This window comes from Thamnophis elegans, chromosome 3, assembly GCF_009769535.1.
Source record: "Thamnophis elegans isolate rThaEle1 chromosome 3, rThaEle1.pri, whole genome shotgun sequence".
NCBI lineage: Eukaryota > Metazoa > Chordata > Lepidosauria > Squamata > Colubridae > Thamnophis > Thamnophis elegans.
In genome coordinates this window covers 96,905,777-96,932,199 of record NC_045543.1, presented here as the reverse complement: position 1 = coordinate 96,932,199, position 26,423 = coordinate 96,905,777, and the positions used below count along the sequence as shown (strand labels likewise).

At 34.3% G+C, this 26,423-nt stretch overlaps 1 protein-coding gene across 1 annotated transcript; it reads left to right on the top strand.

Moving 5' to 3' along the window:
• The first annotated feature begins 89 nt into the window (after window positions 1-89).
• On the top strand, window positions 90-21,088 carry AP3S1 (adaptor related protein complex 3 subunit sigma 1). The gene is made up of 6 exons (XM_032212909.1): window positions 90-351; window positions 2,976-3,067; window positions 4,256-4,367; window positions 9,151-9,222; window positions 10,870-10,977; window positions 20,886-21,088. Exons 1-6 carry the CDS (start codon window positions 283-285, stop codon window positions 21,012-21,014), a joined length of 582 nt encoding a protein of 193 aa, XP_032068800.1. The 5' UTR covers window positions 90-282; the 3' UTR covers window positions 21,015-21,088.
• The last annotated feature ends 5,335 nt before the right edge of the window (window positions 21,089-26,423 follow it).

Below are 26,423 nucleotides of genomic sequence, written 5' to 3'. Positions count from 1 at the left end.
TAGGAGCACGTGACGGTGAGTTCAGCCTTCTACGGTGTTTTTTTTTTTTTGGTCCCTCCCGGCCGCCGTTAACCCGAGTTAGTCAAGTGACGTTCTCCTTCGGCCTGCAGCCCGTAGAACGGTTCTGTCTCTGACTCCGCCTTCGCTCGCTTCAGGCTTAGAGAAGGAGGGGACGGAGCAGAGCAGAGGAGGAGCTTCTGCCGTGTCGCGCGCCGCAGAGTCGGTTACGCGAGCCCCCCTCCTCGCGCCTCAGTGGCGGGGTCGTCAACCGCCGCCCTCACCATGATTAAAGCGATCCTCATTTTCAACAACCATGGGAAGCCGCGCCTTTCCAAATTCTATCAGCGCTATGTGAGTGTCGGGAGGGGGGAGGCCGCCGTTGGATGGCTGAGGGGAAGGGGGCTGCGTTGGCACGACGACACACAGAAAACCATACATTAGCCAGCTTTTTGTCTCCGCGGCGGGCGGGCGAGCGAGCCTACTTAGGCGGTGGGTTTATCATTCGGGACGAGCCCAAGAAACGGGTTGAATGGGCGCCGCCCACATCGCCTGAAGGCCCTGGTTGGGCTGGGAATGATTCGACGCCGCGACGAGGAAGTCAATGCGGGGCGGGCTGAAAAGTATCCCCTCAAAAGCCTTCGTCTTGCGGCGAGCGCCAGATTGAGGAACCCGATTCGGCTCTAGGAAGAAAGGATGGAAAGGAGGCTATTGGCTAAAATGTTTACGTGTGCAATAGTGTCTCCCCGCCCCCGAGTCGGATCCTTCACGGTTTCTTATCTAGTGGCTTCTTTATTTTATTTTATTTTATTTTATTTATTTATTTCGTCAAGCATGAATTAGATAACAGATATAAGTATAAACATGATTATGAATACATGAAATGAATACGAATACAAGGGAATATCATCAGGACAGGGACAGTAGGCACGCTTATGCACGCCCCTTACAGAGCTCTTAGGAATGGGTTGAGGTCGACAATAGACAGTTAAGTTTAGGGTTTGGGGAGGAAACCACAGTGTCAGATAGTGCATTCCAGGCATTGACCACTCTGTTACTGAAGTCGTATTTTCTGCAATCGAGTTTGGAACAGTTTACTATAGGTTTGTATCTGTTGTGTGCTCCTGTTGTTGTGGTTGAAGCTGGAGTATTCATTGACAGGTAGGACATTGTAGCAGATAATTGTATGTACTACGCGTCTTCTTATGGGCTCTTGCGTGAGAGGCGGAGAAGATAATGGTGGATCTCAGTTTGCACAGACTGCAATCTGCTAAATTAGAGCGGTTGTTTCTGACCAGCTGCTTAGAGCAGTGTACAAGTGCCCATATTCTCATAGGAAAGATAAAGGACACACCTGAATAGGGGCAAATCTGAAGGAGGTTCAAGAAAGGTAAAAACCATTTGTTCATGCTTATAACTTTGCTTTACAAAGGAAAATTCAAAAAGCGAAGTCAAAAAAGTCAAAAATAAAAGAAATCTAATTTTTTATGAAATAAATATACGACTGCTGTAGCAATCTGGTGTTTTCTAAACATTGGATTGCAGCTCCTGTTGTTCCCAGCTGGATTGCTAAGCAACTTTGCCCACATGCAGCTTCCAGCGTCTCACCATTGGCCAAATGGGCTGGGAATGATACAGGTTGTAATCTGATTGCAACAACTTGTGAAGGTTTTTTTTTTAGTGTAAGGTAGGAAACAGGAGAGCCTGGTTGGATGCAATGAACTTCTCATGTTGCCTGAAAACTAATGGTTTTTTCAAGTTGATGATATACGATGCTTAGCTTATATTATCCCAGCATTGGAATAATATAAGTTGATCCTGTGCACTGTTATAAATTAAAAAGTCGAGTGTTTAGCTTGCTGCTATTAGTACCTGATGGGAGAGAGAAAATAACAGCAAATATATGTTTACCAAAGAGAAATGCAAAACTTAAGAGTTGCTTATTTTTTGTTAAAATGAGGCTTTGCCGATATATGGAAAAATGTGATATTTTTCTACATGTAACCAACTGTGTAGGATGATATGTATGAATGTCTTATTATGTAAATATGACAGTTCTGATTAGCAGCATGGATATGCAATAAATCATGAATGTCTGTATGCTACTTCCTAAAGGAGTGGCTATATTTGAAAATATGTTTTTGGGGGGAATTAAGCACTAGTATGGTAACAGCAAAGTTTTGCATAGTAGATCTTTATTTTATATGCTAAACTTACACACTCTTGATTTTATCCAAATAAAATCTGGACTGTTTACGGAAAACATTTTTATTATAACATCTTTACTTATCCTGGTTAAAGTAGATATGCTACCAAAAGTGGCTATGTGGCCAGAATGTAAAAGATATGAAAAATATTTGTTATAGGGGTTTGATAGGGAATATTAAATAGGTTGATCAGAAACTTGCCTTATTAGCTTAGATCTATTTCAAAGGATTTACCTAACATTGGAACAAATTTGGATATTCAAGGGAAAATCTGATTCACTAGATTTATAACATATAATTTTATATAATGTAAAAATAAAATATTACATTTGAACTTTCCTCCAAATGCTCAATACATCATACATTTTCATCTGGAGCAGCATTCTAAGCTATTTAAAGTCCCACAATGAGTCAGTGAACTTTTTGAGGGGTTTAACATAAGTCTGTTTGGGTCTGGTCTGACATAAACTGTGATAACACAACAGCTTTTCAGTTGCTATTTAAGCTTTTCCCAAGGCCTTTTTCAAGTGTGAATAACGCCTGGATTGAGTGTGCTTGATTCTTTTTTATTCCTGTCTGATTCTTGTCATCTTTTATTTTTGTCTTTTTCCTTTTTAAAGAAAATATTTTTATTTTTGAATACCTAGAGTCACGGAATAGGATGACTTACATTTTTAATAAATAATGTGGTTTTGGTATAAAAGTTGTGCTATACACGTGACAGAGAAATGCTTGTATTTGGAAACATCAACATGTTTCCTTTCTTTTCAGAGTGAAGATATACAGCAACAGATTATCAGAGAAACATTCCATTTAGTATCAAAACGTGATGAAAATGTTTGTAATTTCTTAGAAGGAGGCTTGTAAGTATGATCAAATTAGAAGCTAGAGTCAGTGCAGTATACATTGTGCTGAGTGTTGGTTTAAAGTAAAAACTTAAAGTGAAATAGAAAACTGTAATCTCTACCAAGTCTGATACTTTACCAAGCCTGTTCTGGAGATATATAGAGATTAAAAGATTGAGAGAGAGAAATATGGAACCTGTATAACTGGAAACATGGCATTTGGGTTCTTTCACACTCTTCTGATACCACTAGCTGGAATCATAATTTGAACCTTAAATCATAGGGATTGACATAGTTGAATTCTTTCATTGAAAAACATGTAATTTTTTTGTTAGACCATTATTTTGTAATCTTAAATCCTCATTAGCACTCAGTTTGCAGATTGTTTCTCTTAGTCATTCTAGAATCTAGATCTTCTCTAAGAACCTTCTAATTTTTTCATTTTTTATTGTGTGAACACAATATATTTATGAAGGGGAGACTTTGGTAAAATTTATCCTCACCGTGTTTCTATATCTGCTATTGCGGAACATTTATTAAATATAAAAATAACAGTAATGTAAATATATAAATTGAGATTATCAATAATTTTTTATTAAATAAAATTTATGCAATCGTCCTGAACTGAAAATCTTTATCACTTTTTAAATAATATCCTTGTCATTGAATAGCTGCCTTATGCACAACAACTTTTGAATATCATTGTTGATCGATTCTACATATATTTGCATCTTTTTATTCAATGAGATAGTAAGCTATAAGCTGCATGTGGTCTACTATTCCAGCTCTCAGTCTTAGGCCTCTAACATTTAACAGCAAACTATCAAATTGTGCCAGCACAATTTTTTTTCTACCTAAAACCAGGAACTAAGCAGTTAAGTTTAAAGTGAGGCATATTGCTTCTGTTTCACTTAACAACCCCCCCCCCCCAGGTATAGTAACTGTTTCTCCCATGTGTTTAAGATAATGTATTTCTAAAAAACTTGCAATCCCTGGCTGCAAAGACCGTCAATCCCATTGTTAAACCTGCTTTAGAAGATCTATTTACTGGTATGTAAATATTTTGAATGTTTATGTGTTGCCTTTGACACCCTTCTTTCTTATTTTTTTTTGCCACAATTATGCGTCATGTTTTTCTTTGTTTAGCTACCAACCAAAACCATTGGAATGTTGTTAATTGCTCTTTGACGTTGTATTCTGCTTTAGATTAATAGGTGGATCTGACAACAAATTGATATATCGCCATTATGCTACATTGTACTTTGTTTTCTGCGTTGATTCTTCTGAAAGTGAACTTGGGATTCTAGATCTAATACAAGTAAGTCATCTACGAGAGGGTCACAATATTGTATTCTGTTGCTTGTTCTTTGTTTGTTTTTTACTTGATAATAAAGATTAGAAATTCTGAGAAGTACTATTTTGCTAAAATAATATAATTGGATAACAATTAAACTGATCTCTTACTCATTGATTTTACATTCTCAAATATCTCAATATTTTTATTTGAATATTTTCTCAGTGTTAAATATTAGTGCAAGTATCAGAAAATAACGACAGTTGCAACACCCTAATGCAAAGGTTAAGGAGTTGATGTAAACTTTAAAACATTCTTTGGAATGTGCTAAAAAAACCTCTTGGTGAGGCTTCTTTGTGATTGGAAAATTACATAATATGAATATAAGGGAGATAATTTTAAGTTTGTGAAAGATTACAGGTAGTCCTCGATTTACAACCACAACTGAGCCCAAACTTTTTGTTGCCAAGCAAGACAGTTAAGTCAATTTTACCCCATTTTATGATCTTTCTTGCTACAATTCTTAAGTGAATTACTACAGTTGTTAACTTAACATGAATTAAATGAATCTCACTTCCCAGTTGACTTTGCTTGTCAGATGGTCACAGAAGGTGATCATGTGACATTGGGAAATTGCAACCCTTATAAATTACATGCCAGTTGGCAAGCATCTGAATCATGTGAAGTATTAGTACCACTTTATAAATCCTTAGTAAGATCACACCTGGAATACTACATCCAGTTTTGGTCACCCTGTTACAAAAAGATATTTGAGTCTTTGGAAAAAAGTGCAAAGAAAAGCAACTAAAATGATTAAGGGTTTGGAGATAAAAACATATGAAGAATGGTTGCAGGAATTTGATGTTGCTAGTCTAGAGAAAAGAAGAACTAGAGGTGACATGATAGCAGCATTCCAGTATTTGAGGGGCTGCTACAAAGAAGAGGGGGTCAATTTTCTCAAGCACCAGAAGGAAAGATAAGAAACAATGGATGGAAACTAATCAAGCAGAATAACAAACTAGAATTAAGAAGAAACTTTCTAACAGTGAGAATAAATTAACTAGTGGAATAGCTTGCCTTCAGAAGTTGTGGGTGCTTCATCACTGGAGGTTTTAAAGAAAAGACTGGATAGCCACCTATCTGAAATGATATAGGGTCTCTTGCTTGAGCAGGGGATTGGATTAGAAGACCTACAATGCCCCTTCCAGCTCTATTCTGATTGATCACATGACTATGGGGATGCTGCAACAGTCCTGAGTGTGAAAAACGATCATAAGTAATTTTTTTTTAGTGCCATTGTAACTTGGGTCACTAAACGAATGATTGTATGTTGACTATCTGTAGTTCTTCATTATTTCAAGATATATTGTTGTAAATAATCGTAATCCTTTGCTGTTGCAAAACAAAATTTACATTTTGTTTATTTCATTTGCCTACAAGTTCCCTATTCTCACATTAATATATTACTCAATAAAGGAGAAATATCTGGAGGAAGGTAATTAATGACAAAGCTGGAATTTTTGAAATATGATGTTGCAATTGAGACTTATTTGGAAATTGTACTGCTTTTTAAAATTGTTTTTGATCAAGTTTAAGGATTGTGAGTTTCTTGGCATAGCATAAGTAGAATATGGTTTCTGTTATGGTATTAGGAACAAGCTTATCCATAACTGATGAAATCCCTTTTGGGCTGCCTACATATAGAGATAATCCCATTCTTTGATTTATTGTGTGGCCAGTAAGCATATTAAGTGCATTTTTGGGTGGTTAACGTAAAAATAGAAAAAAAATAAAACTATGAAAATTAAAGAACAACAATATAAAACAGCATAAGCAGAGCACAAAACGTTTTCAAAAACCTAGAACATTGTTCCAGGTCTTACCCCACATCCTAAACCAGTTCTTTATAACTTGTTATATAAACTTGTTAACTGTTGGTTTCATAATAAAGCAGTAGAGGGAGCTAGGTGCTAACTTACCATTAGAGGCTAATTTTACTTATTTTTCTGATTGTGATGATTTGAAAATGAATGGCCCTTTATTCACTGACAAACAACAACGTATATTTTTAGTGGCTTCCATTCATCTTTGCAGTTGAAAACATAAGTTTGCAGTTGTGAAGCTTTAATTTCCCTAATCTTGCTGCCTTAACTTTCCATCAGTTTTTTGTGTGCACTGTTGTTGTTTTTAAAATGCTGCCTACATACTACATTGTGATTTGTAGAATTAGAGTTGTTAACATCACTACCAGAAAACAGTTGTGCAGACACCTGAATAGTCTTATTTTATCCTATTTCAATAGTACTTTTAGGGTTACATAATGGCTCTTAGTATAACTTTTCTCTTTAGCTAAAATACATTAGCTTAGAATGTTTGTAATGTACCCACTCATTATAATTTGATGTGTTTTATTCCAAATCTGCTCCTTGCACCAGAAAGCAGCAACTCAAATCCACAACACTGGAAGAATTAATTCTTACATAGTCGAGGGATTTTTTAAAATTAGATCTGGTTGTTATTATAACAAGAGACAAGTGGAGTCTATGCCTCCTGCCTCAAAAAGCTCATGTAACTCATTGCATAAGGTGGATAGGAGAAAGAGGTACAAACATGATAGTGAGCCCACAATATACAAACCTTGTCAATATACAGCAGCTGAAGGAGTTTTGTGTGTCTTTTGTGGCATTTCCATTCAATCCTGTTGGAGAAAACGTGACATGCACAGCTGTTCTAAGACCATCACAAAATACATGTTCCCAGAAATGTCTTTTGCAAATGCACACAGATACTCAAAAGATCTCAGGAGGACATCAAAACAACTGCGTTGAACCTTCAAATATCTGCCTTGAAATAGCTTCAAGCAGTAGATCCAGAGCCAAGTATTTCCTCAAATGATTTTTATTGTTCTAAATTTTTGGGAAAACAGACCCATGCAGCAATTTTGTTGCTGCTATTTGAGTTTAACAAGCAACATAAAGCAGGATATTATTACATCAATTTAGAGATTTATGCCACTGTGATAGTTATATTTCTCAGATTTCTAATTAAATACACTCAAATTAAAATTGTAATATGTTGTGCATATTGCCAATAGGATACTTTTTTCTGGTACTTAACAAACAGGTGTCTTTACAAATAGTGGAAACCTGACTCTACAGTTTGATAAACGAAGTTTGTACATGACAACAATTAAAATTATAATTGCTTCATACATGTCTGAATGGCAATAAGCAGCAACTCCCATCTGTACTGCAACCAGAATGCTGTTTTTCCCTAACAAGAACAAAGTAGTTTCTTTTTAGGTTGGTGGCACTAAAAGTGAATGAAACCCAGAGACTTTCTTCAAAATAAAAATATGCTTGAAACTAGCATTTTGCAGCATGTTAGCTGCTACATTTTTAACTTGGAGGAATATTCAAAATTGGTCTTGTTGGTTGGTGAATGCTGAAGGAAGAAGGATCACTAAGCGCATTGGCAACCATAAGCCCCTTTATGTAAACAAAGGGAATAGCCTTGCTTCAAAACAAAATATGATTTCAATTCTAAACGAACTCCACTCCTAAACAGATGAGTCTAATTTATGTGATACCTAAAATAATGTCCACCATATTTTGCTGGGAAAGTTTCCAGTCCAGTTTTATGCTTACAGTTATAAGAGTTTCTAAGCATATTTAGAAATACTTGATATCATAGGCTGTTACTGATTTTCTAGCCATATTGATAATTAAATAGGATAATTCTAGGCTCACTGAAAAAGCAACAAATCTAATACAATAAGATAAGAAATACACAGATGAAAAACAAGCAAGCAAAGAACAGCTGGTGTTATCCTTGGTCAAATTGGGAATGAAATTTAGAGCAAACATCTGTGGAGGTTTCTTTTTTAGAATATATGTATATATTCTGATACTATACATTCAATATATGCCATACTTTTAACAATGGCATTTTGGTACAAATTATGTTTCTATGTTTATAAAAATAAACCATAGCTTTTGTCGGATGTTTATAACAGTAAGTTATTGGTCCTAGATTGCAGCAATATAAGGATGCTAATCATCTACTACAAAATTACCCTATATAGATTAGTAGGCTAATTCCTACATTTGAGATTAATGCAATGTTCAAGTAGTAGACTAAAAATGATCTTTTCAACAGTAATTTAGCTCTCCTGCATTGTCAAAATAGGAATTAGCATGAAATATAGGAGCTTATGTTTCTATGTAAGTGCTAGACGATTATGTTAATGAAATTTGACCTCTTTTCCGGTAATCCTTGCTTAATGACCATTCATGCAGCAACTGTTTTAACAGTGCTGAATAGGAGGGCTTATGACCAATCCTTGAAGTTGTGGCTGTCATAGCATCGACTATCATATGGTCGCAATTCTTGGCAACTCGTGTACAATTATGACAGTTACAATGTCTCACAGTCACATGATTGCTGTTTACAAGCTTTACCACAGGCTTCTGACAAGCAAAATCAACGGGGAAGCCAGAAGGGAGTTGCAAGTGAGGGTCACATGATGTCATGCTTAACCGTTACCAGGACTGTCATAAATTGGTGTGGTCGTGATTTTTTTTCAGTTTACAGCCATGTAGCTTAGCAACAAAACTGCCAGTCTGAATTGCAGTTGGAAGCAAGGACTACCTGTAATGTTTCTGAGATCTTCCAAAGGACAAGGCTTATAGATATATTTGACTTGCTGAATTCTTTATAGTAAACAGTACTTGGTTTCCACATTTGTTCATAATGTTGAGATTGAGTTGCTATTCATATTTGACCCTTTGTTTTTTTCCCTTTACAGGTTTTTGTAGAAACTTTAGACAAGTGTTTTGAGAATGTCTGTGAACTGGATTTAATTTTCCATGTGGATAAGGTACGTGGTGAGATGTTGTAATGTAAAGTCATGATATTCTGACAGGAAACATTTGTTTCTGCCAGATGTTTTTGCTTCTGTCAGATATCTTTTTTCCCCAAATTTCAATTATAGGTAAGGTAGTAATTTTTAGTTAAAAAAATAATGCCACAACTAACATTTGTGGCATTCTAAAGCTTATTTGTAGAATAAACAAGTATATTACCTGCAGTACATTCTAATTATTAATGGAATCCTTGCATGCTTTATTTGAAATCAGCCTCTTGAATATTGTGTTCTAAGTTAAAGATTCAGAAAACTTTGCTGTAAATAAACTAAAAACAATGATTGTTCTTCCACATACAGTACTATGTTTGGAATAGTATGCTGCTATCTCTGTTTTCAACTAATTAGAATGTTGTGGTAAAGGCAGGAATGAAGAATACCTAATTTTCCTTTTATATTGAAATTTCTGCAGTCAGCTATAATTTAACTGTCCAAGTGGGATATACCATTTAGATAACTAAAACTCCGTAGCTTTCCTGCAGACCTTTTCTGTTAATTCAGCACAGGCTTTCATAACCTTTGTACTCTTCCAATATGTGTATTTTAATCCCAAGAATTTTTAGCAGTGCTTTGATTGTTGGGGAGTTCTGGGAAGTCCTCATGTCAAAAAGTCACCTAGGTTGGGACAGATTGGTTTAGTCATCCAGGGTGAAATAGTGGTATTCTGGTGTCAACTTGTATCTGCTTGTGAGAGCTGATTGTTAAATTTTCAGGAATTTTGTGAGTTGCTTGAGAGCTGATCTGTGACATCTAGTGCATCCATCAGGTGTTTGGTGACACCATGGCAGTGACAGTGGAGTTGGCAGAGCCATTTCTAACACATTTAACATTATACTCCTAGGTGTTATCCCTGCCTTCTTTCATGAATAACTTTTATCAAGGCAAACATATTTTCAGTATTATCTTAATAACTCTGTGATATAACTGAGGCAATGCATTATTCATAAAAAGAAAACTTTAAAAGCAGATCAAGTCAAAATAAAGTGATAAATTGGTCAATATACCAAGACAGTGGTTTCAAACTATATAATTTTATGTACCATATATAAATGTTCTTTGAATTGCATCAAATTATTTTAAAATGTTTGTTTCAGTATCCTTGGTTTTATTTTGCCTGTAATGGTCAACTGTTTGACACATGGTATGAAAACTTGATAAACCTGAATATATATTTTTTTAATTTTTAATTTTAGTTGATATAACAATCAAAAGTTTAGATTTCAACAAAATTCTTTTCATTAGATTTATATTCCATTTTTCTTCTAGGAATTCAAAGAGGTATGTATACTACTTCCCTGTTCTCCCTACCACTCACATGAGTAATCAATGAGGTAGATTAGGTTGATTTCAAATAGGTGTACCAAAGTCATCCAATGATTTTTCATAGCAGAGTTTGGACATAAATCTGAATATTCTTGGTGATACACAGCATTTGTACTTCAGATGAAAGGAACATATATTTTATTTATTACAAATGTTATATTAGAAAAGTTGATTTATGTTAAGATAAGTATACTTTAGAAAAGCATAATAAAATACAACTGCATTAGTGATGGATTGATATAATCTGTGCAACCATTGTTTATTGGGTGTTCTTTTTAGGTTCATAATATCCTGGCTGAAATGGTGATGGGCGGAATGGTTTTGGAGACCAACATGAATGAAATAGTCACCCAAATTGATGCTCAAAATAAACTGGAAAAATCTGAGGTAAGAATAAAAGGTGGTAAAGCCAGTTGGAGCATGATCATACAGTTGCATGATCCAAAGTAGTTATCTACTTGTTAATACTTGGCTATTTTGATTGCTACAAATTAGCATTTAGAATGTGGCATGATAAAGCCTTTGTTGAGTGCTTAAATAGTTGAACTTTTCATTTTTCTTATATCAGATTCCCATTTGCATTTATTTATCTATAGAAATATTTCTGAGCTTCCTTCAGTCAAGGCTTCTTGCTCTTAAAGCTTGTTTAAAATGGCGATAACCATAATTAACGTATTAGTGTACTTGTGGATATTTTTTTGTAGTGTACCACATTTTTGTTGTGCTGTACACAATTTAATATTAATGTTTTGAGATACATTTAATTAAAAGAATAAATGAGAAGCTTGCATGTTATAAAACCCCAACCATTTTCTTTGTTTGGAAGTATGTTTTATTTAATCCTCAGATGCTAGAAAGTGTGGCAAAGACCAGCCTAAAATATTTAAACTTCTGCTAAATTTTATCTTAGAGTAGTTCAGACCAGTGCTTTTCAAATTTGCCAATTTTAAGATCTGTGGACTTCAATTTCCACAATTCCCCAGCTAGCACTAATTGGGGAATTCTGGGAGTTGAAGCCTAAATCTTAAAGCCAAGTCTGAAAAAGCTTTGACAGGTCACTTTTGAAAGTGCCCATAATGTGTTCCCTGCATACCAGATAAACCTTCAGAGAAAAAAATAATTGAGGAAGCTTCATTAAATAGTATATTGGTAGCAAATAAAAATTTAGAGATGTTAATAAGATGAGCATGTGGCCCTAAAAAAATTGAACACACAAGAACTTTTGCTAATCCTAAAATATGATAAGTTCATGTTATCATAGCATTACTTTTTCTTTTTTTTAAAAAGAGTAGTGTAATATATCTGGAGTTAAGTAAAAATGTTTGTTAAATAATCAACAAAACTACTGATTTTCTTTCCACAAAATGAGGATATCAAAACTATAAATAACATCATACATTTCTTATACCAAATTAAATGAAACATTAAATACATTTTCTATTCTTTTGCCTCTTAGTAACTTTATTTACTCTTTAGCAGCCTTGTGGAGAGAAGCTTTCCACCTGCCCCAGAACTATGTTCCTCTTCCTGCCCTCTCATGGCTATTTGCCTGCAAAAGAAAACCTGTCAAGATTGCAGATATCTTAGTTTCAGTAACAAAAAACACTGGTTAAGGCTTTTTTTTCTAATTTGACCTAGTTTTATATCATATTTACCCAAAAGGAAGGAACTATAGGCAGCGATCTGCAAATAATCCAAGAGAATTGCTAGAACAGAGGCAGGAGATTGAAAAAAGCTGGTATCTACTGTTTTTGCCTCTCTTCAGAAAAATTCGGAGTTCATGAACGTTCTCCATCTGTAGTGCCAACTAATTGCTGTTGTCAAGGTCAGCTTTAGGCAAGCTACTTTCTAATTGTGGACTTGGGACATTTTTATCCTCTCCTGAGTCTTGGTAAGGCAGGCATAATGGATGGTTTGAATTCTTCCTTCCTTTTATCTTGCTACAGCAACTAATCTCCAATGGAGGGCAACAAGAGGATTGGACAGCTAGCACACTTTCCCATATCTTGTACAAAAATGTGGGTGGTGGAGAGGAGGAGATAAATGACAAAATGAACATGATGGCATTATCATGCAAATGTTGCAACTTATGTACATGCCCTGACATCGATGATTGTACCATTTATCTGATGTCACCGTGTGTAAATCATGATTGTGACATTATCACAGTTTGCTGTGGAGGCTACTAAAAAGAAATAGAATGCTACTGGATTTCATACCAATTAAAAAGATTCCTAAGTTTTCCTATTTGAGAGTAAATGTTATTGGTTAGAGTTTCACTCCTTACAGAACAAGCACACCCAAGCTTAGTGCTTGCTGAGCACAATGCAAAATATCAGTTGAGTTTTCTGTCAGTTGTGTTTTTCTTTCTTTCCTTGATTCAGCTACTTTCCAATGCTTCCTCTACATTCTGTTTTGTCTTTGCACTTTCTTCCATTTGCGTTTCTGCTACTTTATTTGCTATTTTTGCTAGAAAGAAAGAAGAGGTTGTGTTGTATGTTAGACAGAAGGCATATGCATATGTGTGCATATGCAGGTAATTATCAATTTTATATAGTGAAGGGGGAGAGAGAGAAAAAAAGCACATGCAAATATATATTATATGTAAATATTTAATGGGACAGTAGGGAGGTAGACAATCTCCAGGATTAATTTCAATTAGATTGACCAAGGATTGTCTTCCTTTTGGGTAAATGGAAACAGGTACATAAATATTGTGATATATAAATAGGTATACTGTATGTACAGTATTTTTATTTCTCTATAATTAAAATATATATCATACATGCTACATATAAAAAAGGTATTCCAACTGATAAAACTATTTTCAAGTAAATTATTTTGAAAATTCATAAAATCTCTATTCAACATTTGGTTGCATTTTTATCATTATTTTTATTTAAGCTATTTTCTAGCTAAAGAGCTTTGTAGCACTGACTGAGAAGCACAGAAATTTGCATACCTATGTTATGAGGTTATATGCTGGGGCAAAAAACTAATAAAGGCATAATAAAATTGGAAACAGATTGTCTAAATATATGGTAATTTCTTTGAGTGGTTCAAGAGATAAATGAACTCCTTAGTCTTTTTTGAAGTACAGTTTTAGTAAACTAAATATGTTCCTATTTATTAAATTATGTTTTAAGGGATTAACCTGTTCCTGAATTTTAAATAATGAAGTATTTCAGTGTAGTGGTCAGGTTAATCATAATTTCTGTTGCTTCACTGAATGATTGTTTTCTGTGTATGCAAATTAAATTTGACAGGTATTTAACAAAGTACTAATGGAATAGTACTTCACTACTTTCTATCAGTGCTTATTACAGAGCAAAATAAATCAATAATGAAAAAAGGCAATATAATCGTTGAATGAATTAACGAAAGCCTTTAAAACCTCCTTTGTATTTACTTTGGAGAAGATACTGTTGTTTTCATGCCATCTCTTAATCCTAATCTTTGGCGTTACCCCTTCTGCTTGCACACCATGTGTGCATGTTACTGATTCCTTCCCCATCCCACAACTGCACTGTATACTATCCTGAAGTGTAAGTGGAATGACTTTTGGGGATCATGTTGGGCCCTGATGCATGCACAAAATACCGCATGTGGGTCTTTGAAACTAAGTCATGACCCTATTATTTCCAGTTGATACTCAAATACCATTTTTTTCAAATACATTCAGTAGCAGTGTCAGTTTTGCTGCACTTTTAGGCAGCTGGGCTTCACTTCATAATCTAGCTAATAATCCTGGATAATTTTGTTCAAAAGGAGTGGCCTTGTTTTAAAATAAACAGGTAGACAACTGTTTACAAAGAAGGTCCTGCTTCCCCAACATATATGAACTGAAGTGGTAAAGCAGAAGTACCTTTTGCTTCTCTTAACAAGACAAGAGCAAATTTACTTGTCCATTTTTGATATCCTTTTAAATAAGCCAAATTAATAAAGCTTTAGGCTTGGTAAAAGGGAAAATTTGGGTTGAGTGTCAGGCACTATCAGTGACATGGAAGGTGTTCCCTGGAAGAATTGGTATTCTTGTGTTTTTCCTGTAGTCTTCAGCTGGGTGTGAATTTGGTCGTTTTAAGTCAGTCCTCATTTTTTCAAACCACCTGATCTTTTCTAGTTCTTTCCATTCTTCTCTTTACAGACCTTTATCTTTCAGTCTCCCAGACAGGACAGGTAGATACAGGTATTGCTAATTTTCAGAAAAAATGTGCTGCTTTAAAATAAGGGAAAGCAAAATGATGTCAAAGGCAATTGATAAATTAGGCCAGACTCAAAAATTATGTGTTGATAAACCCATATTAGTCTTCGTAGCCCACTTTTTGTGCTGGTTTCCTTCATCTTTTATTGCTGTAGTGTATTTAATAGATTGTCATTAATATATTCATATATTTTTACTTTTGTTTTCTTCTTTCATTAGTGTTTAGCTTTGGATTTTCTATCTTTAAAATGTAATTTTATTATTTGTACGCCCACATCAATAACAAATCTAATTTATTTGATATAGATATGGTGTTCCCAATTGTTTGGTTATAATCAGCTAGTCAGAAATCAGAATACTATCATGTCCACTCTATTATCCCATGCCTTTTGTTTCTTTCTAGCGTATCCAAGCATCTGTCTTAACCATAATTATATATTATGTCTATAATTGGATTAATATCTGTTAGACAATATATGTTGTTTTTTTAAAAAATGAAGATGTGAAAATAAGATTTTAAGCTAATTTCAAATCCTGGATGAAAAGAAGTTTTTGCTACCCTTTACTAGACTGTAATTAATACCTTTGATCTAACACTTAAAACCAAGGCCAGCCATTAAAAACTGATGCGCTAGAAGGGAGAAATTGTTAGTCACCATCAATTCTTTAATATTTATTCAATGTTACTCACCATCAATTCTTTAATATTTATTCAAAACTGTTGCCATTTCTAATCCTTACTGAGAATGCAGTAGTACAAACTCTGCACGTTAGTTTTTATATTGTAAAATTAATCAATTGTTAGACATAAATTTTTGAAGAGTTGAATATAATAGATCAGAGGTGGGTTGCTAATTTTTTTACTACCAGCCCAAGTGCGCAGAAGCGTCTAGCCAGGTGGGCAGAGCCTCCGTCGCCGCTACTAGTTCAGCCAAACTGGCAGCAACCTACTTCTGTAATAGACCCCTTGTTCAAATGAAAGACACCTAAATTCATTCTATGAATGAACATCTTTTTTTTCCATTTTCCCTATCCCTACCACCATCCCCCCTTTTCCAGGGACTCCCCTTAATAGGAAAAATTTGTAGGGTTTTGCATTGGATTGTAATAAAACAAAATGTGGAGAATCATATTTTTCTAAAGCTAAAATTCTCAGTTTTCACAGTTAAGGTTGTTGGTATTTTTTTCTCCCAAGTTTTAAAACTACACAGTAATGCTAGGGAGTTTATAGCAGGTAAAGGCTTTGAAGTGAATTTTGTATTTTTAACCCATTACCAATAGTGTGACAAAATGCAATTAGCATCCTCCAAGCCAATCTCACTGTCTGCTCTTATGTAATGCTTCAATGCTGCGTTACAAGTGTACACAATTAGATAACTCCAGTAATAATTATATGTATCTAAAAGTTATCAGAGAACTTTTGTTAGTTATAAAAATATAAATACTATTTAATAATGAATATTTTAAATTAGACATCCATTTTGAAAATCAAAATCTGGAGAAATTAAATACAAAAATAATTAAAAGAGAAAAACATTTTAGGGCTTTGAGAAATTATTGGCAATGTTGTGATTGGTTTAAGATTTACTATGGTTAGTTAATGTTCTGAGGAAGTTTTATGACATCTGCTAGCAAATGAGAGAATACTGAAATAAGAAAGCATTTAAAGCTCAGTCTATGCTACATGTCAGATATAATTTTAATCAATAGCATTTAAAATCCTAAAAGAGTATATTTGTTTGTATCATTCTTTGTAGATAATTGTTATACATCATTTAATAGCTAAACATTTCTATATAATTTTCTCCTATAATCATAAAAAATCATGTAACGATGTATCTATTTCCAGTTAAAGTTTGTATGCTTTACAATAAGCCATGTTCATGCTAAAAGTGTCCAAAATTAAAATACAGTTTTAGATCCTCCCAATAAATAAAGTCTAGTTAAGAGCATTCCAAACAGTCCATTTTTAATTATATAAATATATTATTCAAGATAAGGGCTCTTTCTTTATTTTTATGCAATATTGCTCTTTTATTTTCTGCTTATATGCATTCTGTTTTTATTTTTGGGTCTGGCAATTTAAAAGGAGATAAATCAAATTTTTAAAAAAATTCATGTCCATCCATTACTATCGCTGTGATCCAAGTGCTTGAAATTTCTAAGAGTATGTGTAAGTCTTCTATCTGTTTGGCATTTTGATATACTTGCAGACTTCATTTTGTTTTTTCCTCTAATTCTGTTCATTTATTTAACCTCATGAGAAGAGAACATGATCATACTTTTATATTCTGTACTGCATCCTTCCATCTTATTCATAACCCTGCTGCTTTGAATCATACTTGTTCTGGGAAGAAGGGTTGATAGAAAACACAAACAGTTGTAATATCTTCTATAAAATATGTTGGAGGAATGAATTTAAAAAGTGCATATAAAAGGATCTACCTTTTATAACAAGCACAAACACATGAGAGGTGGATCTATCCATTTATCTTGTAAAAAAAGCTTGAAATAGAGTTGTTACAATGTCATTTGGAGGATAATTATGATTTAAGCAAACAATAAAGCTAAGCACTTATGTGTCAATGTAATGTGCTGTATAAAAAATACAATATACAACTTCCATATTACTAAATAGTGTCCTGAAAAGAATCTAAAATATGCTTTGCATTGCTAGATGTCAATTTTTGTAATTAGAAAGACTATGACTTTCCCACTTGTGTTAGCTGGGTTAAATGTATTATTATCATCTTTGCCTTTTTAACATGTTAGAGTGCTCAGTCTGTAATTTGTGATTACAAGTATCACTGAAGGCAATCTGGTATAGGTTTGATTCAGACAAATGTCAGTGAAAGTTGGAGAGACAAGAGGTGGCTTTCTCAGCCATCCTTTAACAAGCAACCCTTTAAGCTCTGAAAAGACACTCTTTTGAAGGCTGGGGGAATCTTGCTGTTTGATTGGGTTAGCGATCATGCTGATGATTGATTAGCTTAAAAAATGGAAGGATCTTGCCAAAAGTAAGAGGCTACTATCTGTGAATGTTTTCAAAGAACAGGAAAGGAAATCAGTCACCCCGTGTCCATGCCCTTACTGGGGATATTGTTATGGAATCAACCCTGTATCTTTCAGTGACCATTGAATTTTGAAGTACATATCAAACTTATTTGGTTATTTAAATTGAGATTACAAAGCAGCTGGGCAAATGTTGTTTGATTAGTTGTAATTTTAGCTGTATATTAATTCACACTGTATTTCTAATACCATGTGAGCATGCTGAAACATTTGTGCTCATTATGAGATCATGAGCAATACCTTACTAAGATTCAGATTGGTTTTTACTTATTGGGTAATTAGAATCATACAAATGTGCCATCAGCAACTTGTTTATGATATAATTTTTGAAACTCCATGGGATATTTTATAACTTTTCTAATACATGTAAGAAAATGACTAATTGATGCATTCAAGAACAACTGCTAAGATGAGGAATGCTGAATCCCTTTGTCAATTGCTGTAATTTTTTGTCTTTCTTTTTAGCTCTCAAAATAGATGTTAGCTAGAAAGGGAGTCCGTAATCATAAACTGGGTGATGGTAGAAGATTGGATTTTTATTGGATTTTTATTTTTATTAAGATTGGATGTTAGATTCCTCATCTCTTTTACTTCTTTCCATATTAATTGGTTGGGTCCATGAAAAGAAATGCATATGTGGCACAATTGCCTATAGCTATGCATTACTGGTAGATTTTTTGCTTACTGTAATTATAACTCCAGAACAGTTCACTATGTCTTAGAAGTATGGTGTGATTTTTAGTTCGTACTTTAAATTGTGGTGGTGGATAAAAGGCAGCTGTCAGTTCAGTGAATTACAATTGAAGTGGTTTGCCCCATTTATAGTAATACATAGATACATATACTGAATTCTTGCCATGGAAATCCTATTAAACATTGTCTATCAACATCTTTAAATAGCTGACATGAATCCTAGTTTATACGAAGTATTTCTAAATATGCTTTATTTAAGTAGATGTAGATGTACACGTAAACTATTTTCCTTTCTTAAAGAAAGTATGTGCCAGAATGAGTGTAAACTATTTTCCTTAAAAAAAAATAAAAACAGTTCTCTGGTATTTGGAAACCCACCAAGAGAAACAAAATGTTTGAAGAATCATTATAAAACAATGTTATTTTGCACTGTCAAGGAATATCAAATTGTCTACCAACACTATAAAAAATGGGATGGATATTAAAGGGAAATATTTGTATGGTGTTGATACTGGTGAGCTTTTCTCTTGCTTGCAAAAATACAAGATTGGGACTTGGAAGTTCCAGCTGCTGAAAAAGCAGAGATTGCATTTTCTTGGGGAAAAAAGGCAATTATGTTTTCTACACAAGAATGTGTTAACCTCTATTTAAATGTATTACTCAATAATCCTTTTATGAATTTTGCAAATAATGTTATGATTAAATGTTCTTGACCAAATTGAACTTTTGGGGGTGAAAATTAATGGCAGCTAATGAAAAATTCTGAATTAATGCCCTAAATCCTAGGAATATTTATGTGAACTTGGTATCTCTTATGTTCACCCAAACATGGTTAACGTTATGATCAGTTAGCATTCCATTTTTTTTCTTTATGAAAAGATGAATAGGATCTAAAATAAATTTAGATTACTTATATTTAAAATAAGTGAATGCTATGAAATAAAATAATCAGATACATACATTGAAGTCACATGCAAGTGTGATATACAGACATTATAAATTAAATGTTTTGTCAGGGAGCACTTTTTTAAAATGGTACTGAAATATAATAGCAAGTGTTAATCCCAAACAAAAAACAGTAGTGCTTTCTTTTAGAAAGCCCTAACCAAAGCTGCTTTTGGGGTCTAAGAAAGATTTTCTGTGTCTCAATGTCAAAGTTCCAGGCAAATATAGAAAGGCTTAATGTCATAGAAGACACGAATTGTGAGTACTTTACTACAGGGAATGTAATGTCTCAATATTAAAAATGCTTTCTAATTATTTCAATATTGTAAAAATACGTACAAACATATTTGGAAAGCTTCATTTATTTTTTTGTTTTAGTAGGTATTCAATTTTGAAATGTTCTCATGCAAATACAAAACATTTGAGGAACTCTGATAACAGTATACAAGACAGCTTTATACATTGTTCACCCACTATTATTTTTATATTATCACTTACAGTAAAACAATGGCTTAAAGCTTAAGTATTAGGTGAAATAATGAAATAAATTTGAATTGAAATAACATCCTTCAAACTTAATTGTACTCTTATGTACAGAATATTTTTAAATTTTTTCCTGCATGGGAAAAAAATGAGCTGAATTTTGATTGTGTTCTAGCAAGTTTTTGTTCAGGAATAATTTGATGTATATATCTGCAGCTTGGAAACGAAAGCACCAAGTGTGAGGGGAAGGGAATTTATTATATCATGGTTTAGCATTCATATTTCTAAACATATAATTAGAACAGATTTAGATCAAACTAGTTTTTTTTTTAACTCTGAAGCTAAACACCTAACAGGTTAAAATCCTGTGAAAAGTTTATTTTTGTATAATGTTGAGTATTTGATTAAAATCTAATGTTATAAGAAAACTCTTTTCTATTTGAAATGAAACAGATCCTGTAAGAATTAAGTAATTGTCAATTTACTATTGTATAGTAAATGCTAAGTGTCAATATTGTAGTAATTGCCAACTTTACCATTTGCAAGGATCGGAAAACTGGCCCAAGCTGTTTACTGTATATGGTGCAATACCTAGAAACAGTAAAAATCAAAGCTAGCATGAGCTTTAATGTTAATTAACCACAAACTGATTATTTTACAGACAACATGTTAATTTTTCATTGTTGCCATTGCACATATTAACCATATTTTAGATTTTGTGTGAACTGCTTCCACTTCCCCTTTCCAGATGAATATTTCAGAATTTTCCATTTCATTCCAATCCAAAATATCACCTGGTTTTTCTAATATTTAATATTTGTGTCTTTATGATTTTTTGTAATGCTTCACTGTAAATTGTAATGATTGCCATCTTAGTGGTATTTTTTTCTTCTGTATACAGGCTGGTTTAGCAGGAGCCCCAGCCCGGGCTGTGTCAGCTGTAAAGAATATGAATCTTCCTGAGATCCCAAGAAATATTAATATTGGTGACATCAGTATAAAAGTGCCAAACTTGCCCTCTTTTAAATAATTTGTGCACTCCAGGTAAAAAATGAAAAATTACTAGCTGCTCACAAATGTTTACCAAACCAATGTTTTGTTAATTGAATAAAAGATCAGCATACTCCATAGAAATCTTCTGTAGTAAAACTGTGAAATTGTGTTTTGCTTAATAAATTTAAAAGAAGTAGTTTTTTTGTGAATTCTAAATAATACTTCAATGTCCCTTTAAAGCATATCAAATCTAAAATATATAATTTTCTGGAAAAGAATTCAAAATATTTATTTTCTTTGTATAACCTCTTTTTGTATAGATTAAAATCTCTACTGTAACTAGTACAACAATCCTAATCATATTTCTTTGTCTGATGTGTTGCATGAAAACATTCAACTGTTGTATTTTCTCTTGCCTTTTGAATAAATTATCATGAACTGTATTGGAAATACTTCTTTAAAATCTAACAATTATTAATAGGTGTGATTTTGTCTTAACCAAAATGAAATTATATTTTTTGCTAAGTACAAGTTTTATATAAGATTCACCAGCATTCTCCATTGGGGACAGGCAGAATTGCAGCTCTTTCAACATAAATGTGTGTATTTCATATAACATTTTGCTTTAGATATGGAGAGCAGTAAAGAACTAGATCTTGGTAGTTATTATGCCTGTGGCTTCACTGTTTTCTTTTTCCACGTGTAGCTTAATTCTCTTCCTGCTCTATGATCTAATGTTTTCTGAATAAGAAGTTGAAGAAATCTAGATTAACTTTCAAATATCTGTTTTTCTTTTCAACATCCATATTCTCTCCAAAATGATTCTTCTCTTTTACTCTGTCTCTTCAGATTCTTCATACGCTCTCTGGCTTCTGAAATTTTGCTTTTGTCAGGATTCATCCAGAAACATACTCCTTTTGAGCATGACTATGTGTTATGCTGCCCTTTGTATTCATACTTATCTTACTGGTAGACATTTCAGTTGTATTCTTGGCTTCTTTTATGATTGAATCTCAACATGTTGTTTACCAGTCTTTATATTTGCTAAAGAGTTTTAAAAAGTTGAATATCCTTGGTGATGAAGCCATCATTATGTCTATTCTAATAAATTAAAGACCAGATCAGGATTAATTTTAGCCAGTTACAGTGTGATAAAAAATCTGCAACTACAAATCTGAAAAATAGAACATCCTTCAAGGTAGGGTTTTTTTCCTCCTGTGGATTCTCATAATATCCAGGAGAAGCTGCAGGGGATAATGAGACTCAATTCTTTCCCTCATGTCCAATCAAAAATGTAACTTTAATTATTGATTTGATTTGTATTCTACCTTTCTGTTCTAATGAGTACTTAATTTGCCCAACCAAATATTTCCTAAAAATTGTCTCCCAAGCTGGTGAGCAACCATTTCTGTTGGAGGCCACTGTATTGTATTTCAGAGACCTCTAAAAGAACCTAACTTATCATTCAGTGGAGTGGGATCTGAATGTCTCTGTTGGGATCTCTGCTTGGAGATCTTCCCAGATTACACTTTGTCTGGATATGTAAATTGCCTTATCACCTAGAAAGGAGGAAAGCCATTGGGTATGGCTAGAGCCTTGGAAGAGGCTGGGAAGCTACAGTTTTGGTGTATAAATGTTTTGCGTTTGTGTGACAGATGGTGATTAAGAAAGGATATCAGTGTTCTGACCTGAATGCAGGACCTGGGGGTGGGAATTGGTAAGAGAACAGGCAGGTTGTGATGGGTAGGGGTAGTTATGGTAAGAAACAGAAGGTAGGCCACTCTCAGAAATGGTGGGAATACTGTTTGAGAGTGATCTCAATATCCAGCCATCAATACTTACCACTGGTATCAGGTGACCAAATCCTTGGTGGTGTTGGGCTCTGGTTACTTCTTGTGAATACCAAGTCATTTTGCAATTGGCCCTGATTCTCTGATTGTCTATGAAGATTCTCAATCATCCAGGTCATGGTTGTCCCAAAGGTGCTTTTTGAAAGGCAACTGTCAGCAACCTTCCCAGCATGGTCAACTTCCTGTCCATTCTCCACAGCTATCCCCCTTTTCCTATTGCAGTGTGTTGAGTACCAAACAAACAAAATGCACTGAATACCAAATTTAATGAGTTTTGAAGCAGTCACATACTGAAGTGCCATTGTAATCTGATAGGATTAGGTGATGAAAAGTAGGGATGTTAGACCATAACTTTTTATTGGTTACTAAAAGATAAAGGGAAACATTATGAAAAGAAGCGTATCTATGCAAGGGGGTTGAAGTTTAAACCATCTGGAAGGATTTAATCATGCCTCCTCCAAGAGATTCCTGTCTATTTTTTGTAAAACTCATGAGGCAAAAAGAAAAAAATATATCCTTAGTAATGCATATTTTGTAATATACAAATTCCTTCTGCATTACTCATGTGGTGTATAGAAGAGGACACTGGATTTGGCACATGCTACTTTTCAGTAACAATTGTTTTAAAATATTTCCATATCTACTATTCAGTAATTGATTGTCCTGTGAAACACTGATAATGCACAATCTCAGTTTCAGATTAAAAGGTTCATATAACATTTTCAACTGCCTTTTAAAGGCTGAAAAAATGGCTTTTTTGAAACTATCATAATCTTGAAGGAAAAGAAAAGTATACAAGGTACTGAATAGTTTTTCTAGCAGCTGGAATTTTCTATGTACTAAACAGGAAATATGTCTTAAATTTCTTCAATTTAATAGCCAGAATCTGTTTCAAATAAAGATTCCTTGCTGAAATTTTCTGCATAATGCAGCCTCAGAATAACTTTCTTTCCTTTTCATGCTCCTTATGAAATATAGGCATTCTTCTCAGTACCAGAAAATGGTCTAGTTCAATGTTATTGAGCAATGTATATTAAATATTTGGTGGCATGTATAAATATTAGGCATCATTTTCCATTGAAGCGTCCATCCCCAAGGCTACACTTTAGAATGACATATTTTTATTTTTACTCTTGTATCACTTAACTACACCAGGAATAAGCATCAATGAGGAATCGGTGTACTAGGTTTTAAATAATGAATATCGCTGAATGCATTTAGTTTATATATTTAGAAACTATTATTGTTTCTGTGAAACCAGCATTGTGCAATGTTCCAGTATTAAATCAGTCCTGGGGAATCTGAGATTCCAATCCAGAATCAGTTATAGAAACTGACTAAGGTAGATTTGGGCCCCTCTGCTGCTTCCAATCTATTTTTTAGGGGTGAGGTGTAGAGTTGAAATTGGGGCAGTACATTCTTTCCTTGAGATCTCAAATAAGTGTTGTTTAGTGTGAGGAAATGTGGCAGCAGAGGGGAAGGAGTTAGCTAGTTCAGCTTGTGTTTGTGATCTTCAGTTGAGCAAAAGATACAGGGAAACAGTTACTGAAGTAACATCAATTAAAAAGGTTAACCTACAGAATGCTGGGACACATGACTCCCATGGAAATGAATTTTGGGAAAGTTGGGGTCTTACACTTCCAGAAACCTGAGGGTTGGGTGGCGCAAGGGAAAATAGAGTTGTATCCCTACCTTCTTTCCTGCCTCCGTCTGGCTGCACACCGAATCAGCTGACAGCATGGCTTGACAGGTGAGCAACAATTGGCTGCATTGGAACCGAAGGCTGACATTTGATCTCTTTAAAGGTGAGGTAAAGCAAGGCTGAGGGAGCGACTTGGATGCTTGCGAGGTGGAGACTGGGGAAGAAGGTATGGCAGTCAACAGGTGAGATGTTTTCACTATATCCTTAGAAGAAACTTAATGTTAGTATTCGTGGCTTCTTCTTCTTTGGACCATAAGAAAAGGGCTGCCATCAGTTTTATGATTCTGAAAGCATTTCTCCCCTCCTTTACTTCTCAGAAAATGAGAGAATTCCAAGACGCTTTTCCTTCTGTGAGTTTAGTTATCATTTTGCATGATGGCTGCCTAAACTGCAGTTCTTCCTCCTGCCTTCAAAAGTTATTTCCATATAGCATGACAATTTGGAGTTCCATGAGAGATTTGGGACAAATAATAAAAATATTTTTAAAAAAGTTCAACCAAATGCAGCCATGGGCATTTGAAGCCATTTTTCTAAAGTATAGCAGAAAGGACAAAAAATGACAGTAACAACCTTTATCTAGGGCAATAATTCTCAAACATTTTTCTTTGAAGTCCTCTTTGCATTCTTAAAAAATGAGCAAGAATCCTCAGAGATGTTTGTTTTATGGACATTATGTGCCAGTAGGTCACTGTCTGTGTAGGTCATTGTCAATATCAGAAATTTTAACTCAGAAATTTAAAAAAAAAAATGTTACTTCATGGACCCCCTGAAGGGTTCTCCCTAAACCTAATCTCAAGGATCCCCAGACCATATTTTGAGATCAACTGATCTAGGAAAACATTGTCTATGGGAGTTAATCTTGCAAAAACACAAAAAAACAGTCATTATGCATGCCTGACCTGCCTTTTGCAAAGCCATCCTGTCTTTCCCTTTCTCCTTCCTCTAGAGAAGGTCAACTGAAGGTTTGTGTGGGCAAGGCAGATGTTCTGGCAGCAATTCCTCATCTCCTAACTGCTTTTTTTGTTATGGACAGGCAGCAGTTAGTGGCAAGTAGCTCAAGTTTTGTTTATTGGTAATTTTCAGTCACTAGAGTTTTGCCTCTTGATGAGGGAGGGGCAGAATTTTTTATTTTTGAGGTAGCTTCCATTTTTTCATGTCCTGAACACGTTTAAAAACTCCTATTTCACTTCAATTTGCTAACATACTACACCAAGCCAAAATGTGATTTACCTAGGAAACACTAAACTGAGCAAATAGCTTTTAGTAACAAACTCCTTGAGCTTTTGGTAAATGACAATTGTGAATAACCTTCAAAAGGGCTAGTTAGTGTTAACTGTCTGTTCTCTTACAAAAGTGCAGTGCTCAACATTCAGGCTTTTGTATGTAATAATCTGGCAGCAAACTGGTTTTCAAATAAATGTGCTTGCCAAAAAGATTGATAACAAATATTGCAGGACCTGGAAGAAGAAGAAGAAAAGGCAACTCTTGGAAAGGATTATGGAGCAAAAATTGAAAGGAACAGGTCCGTCACCAAACAAAAACATGGCAGCTAATATTAATCTATTAAATTTTAAAATTTGAGAGAGTATTAATCCCGGTGAGATGGAATAGGTTGCTTTTTAGAGAGCCGAGGTGGCGCAGTGGTTAAATGCAGCAATGCAGGCTACTTCAGCTGACTGCAGTTCTGCAGTTTGGCTGTTCAAATCTCACAAGCTCAGGGTTGACTCAGCCTTCCATCCTTCTGAGGTGGGTAAAATGAGGACCCGGATTGTTGTTAGGGGCAATATGCTGACTCTGTAAAACCGCTTAGAGAGGGCTGAAAGCCCTATGAAGCGGTATATAAGTCTAACTGCTATTGCTATTGCTTTGGAGAAAATATTATGTGGACTCTGCA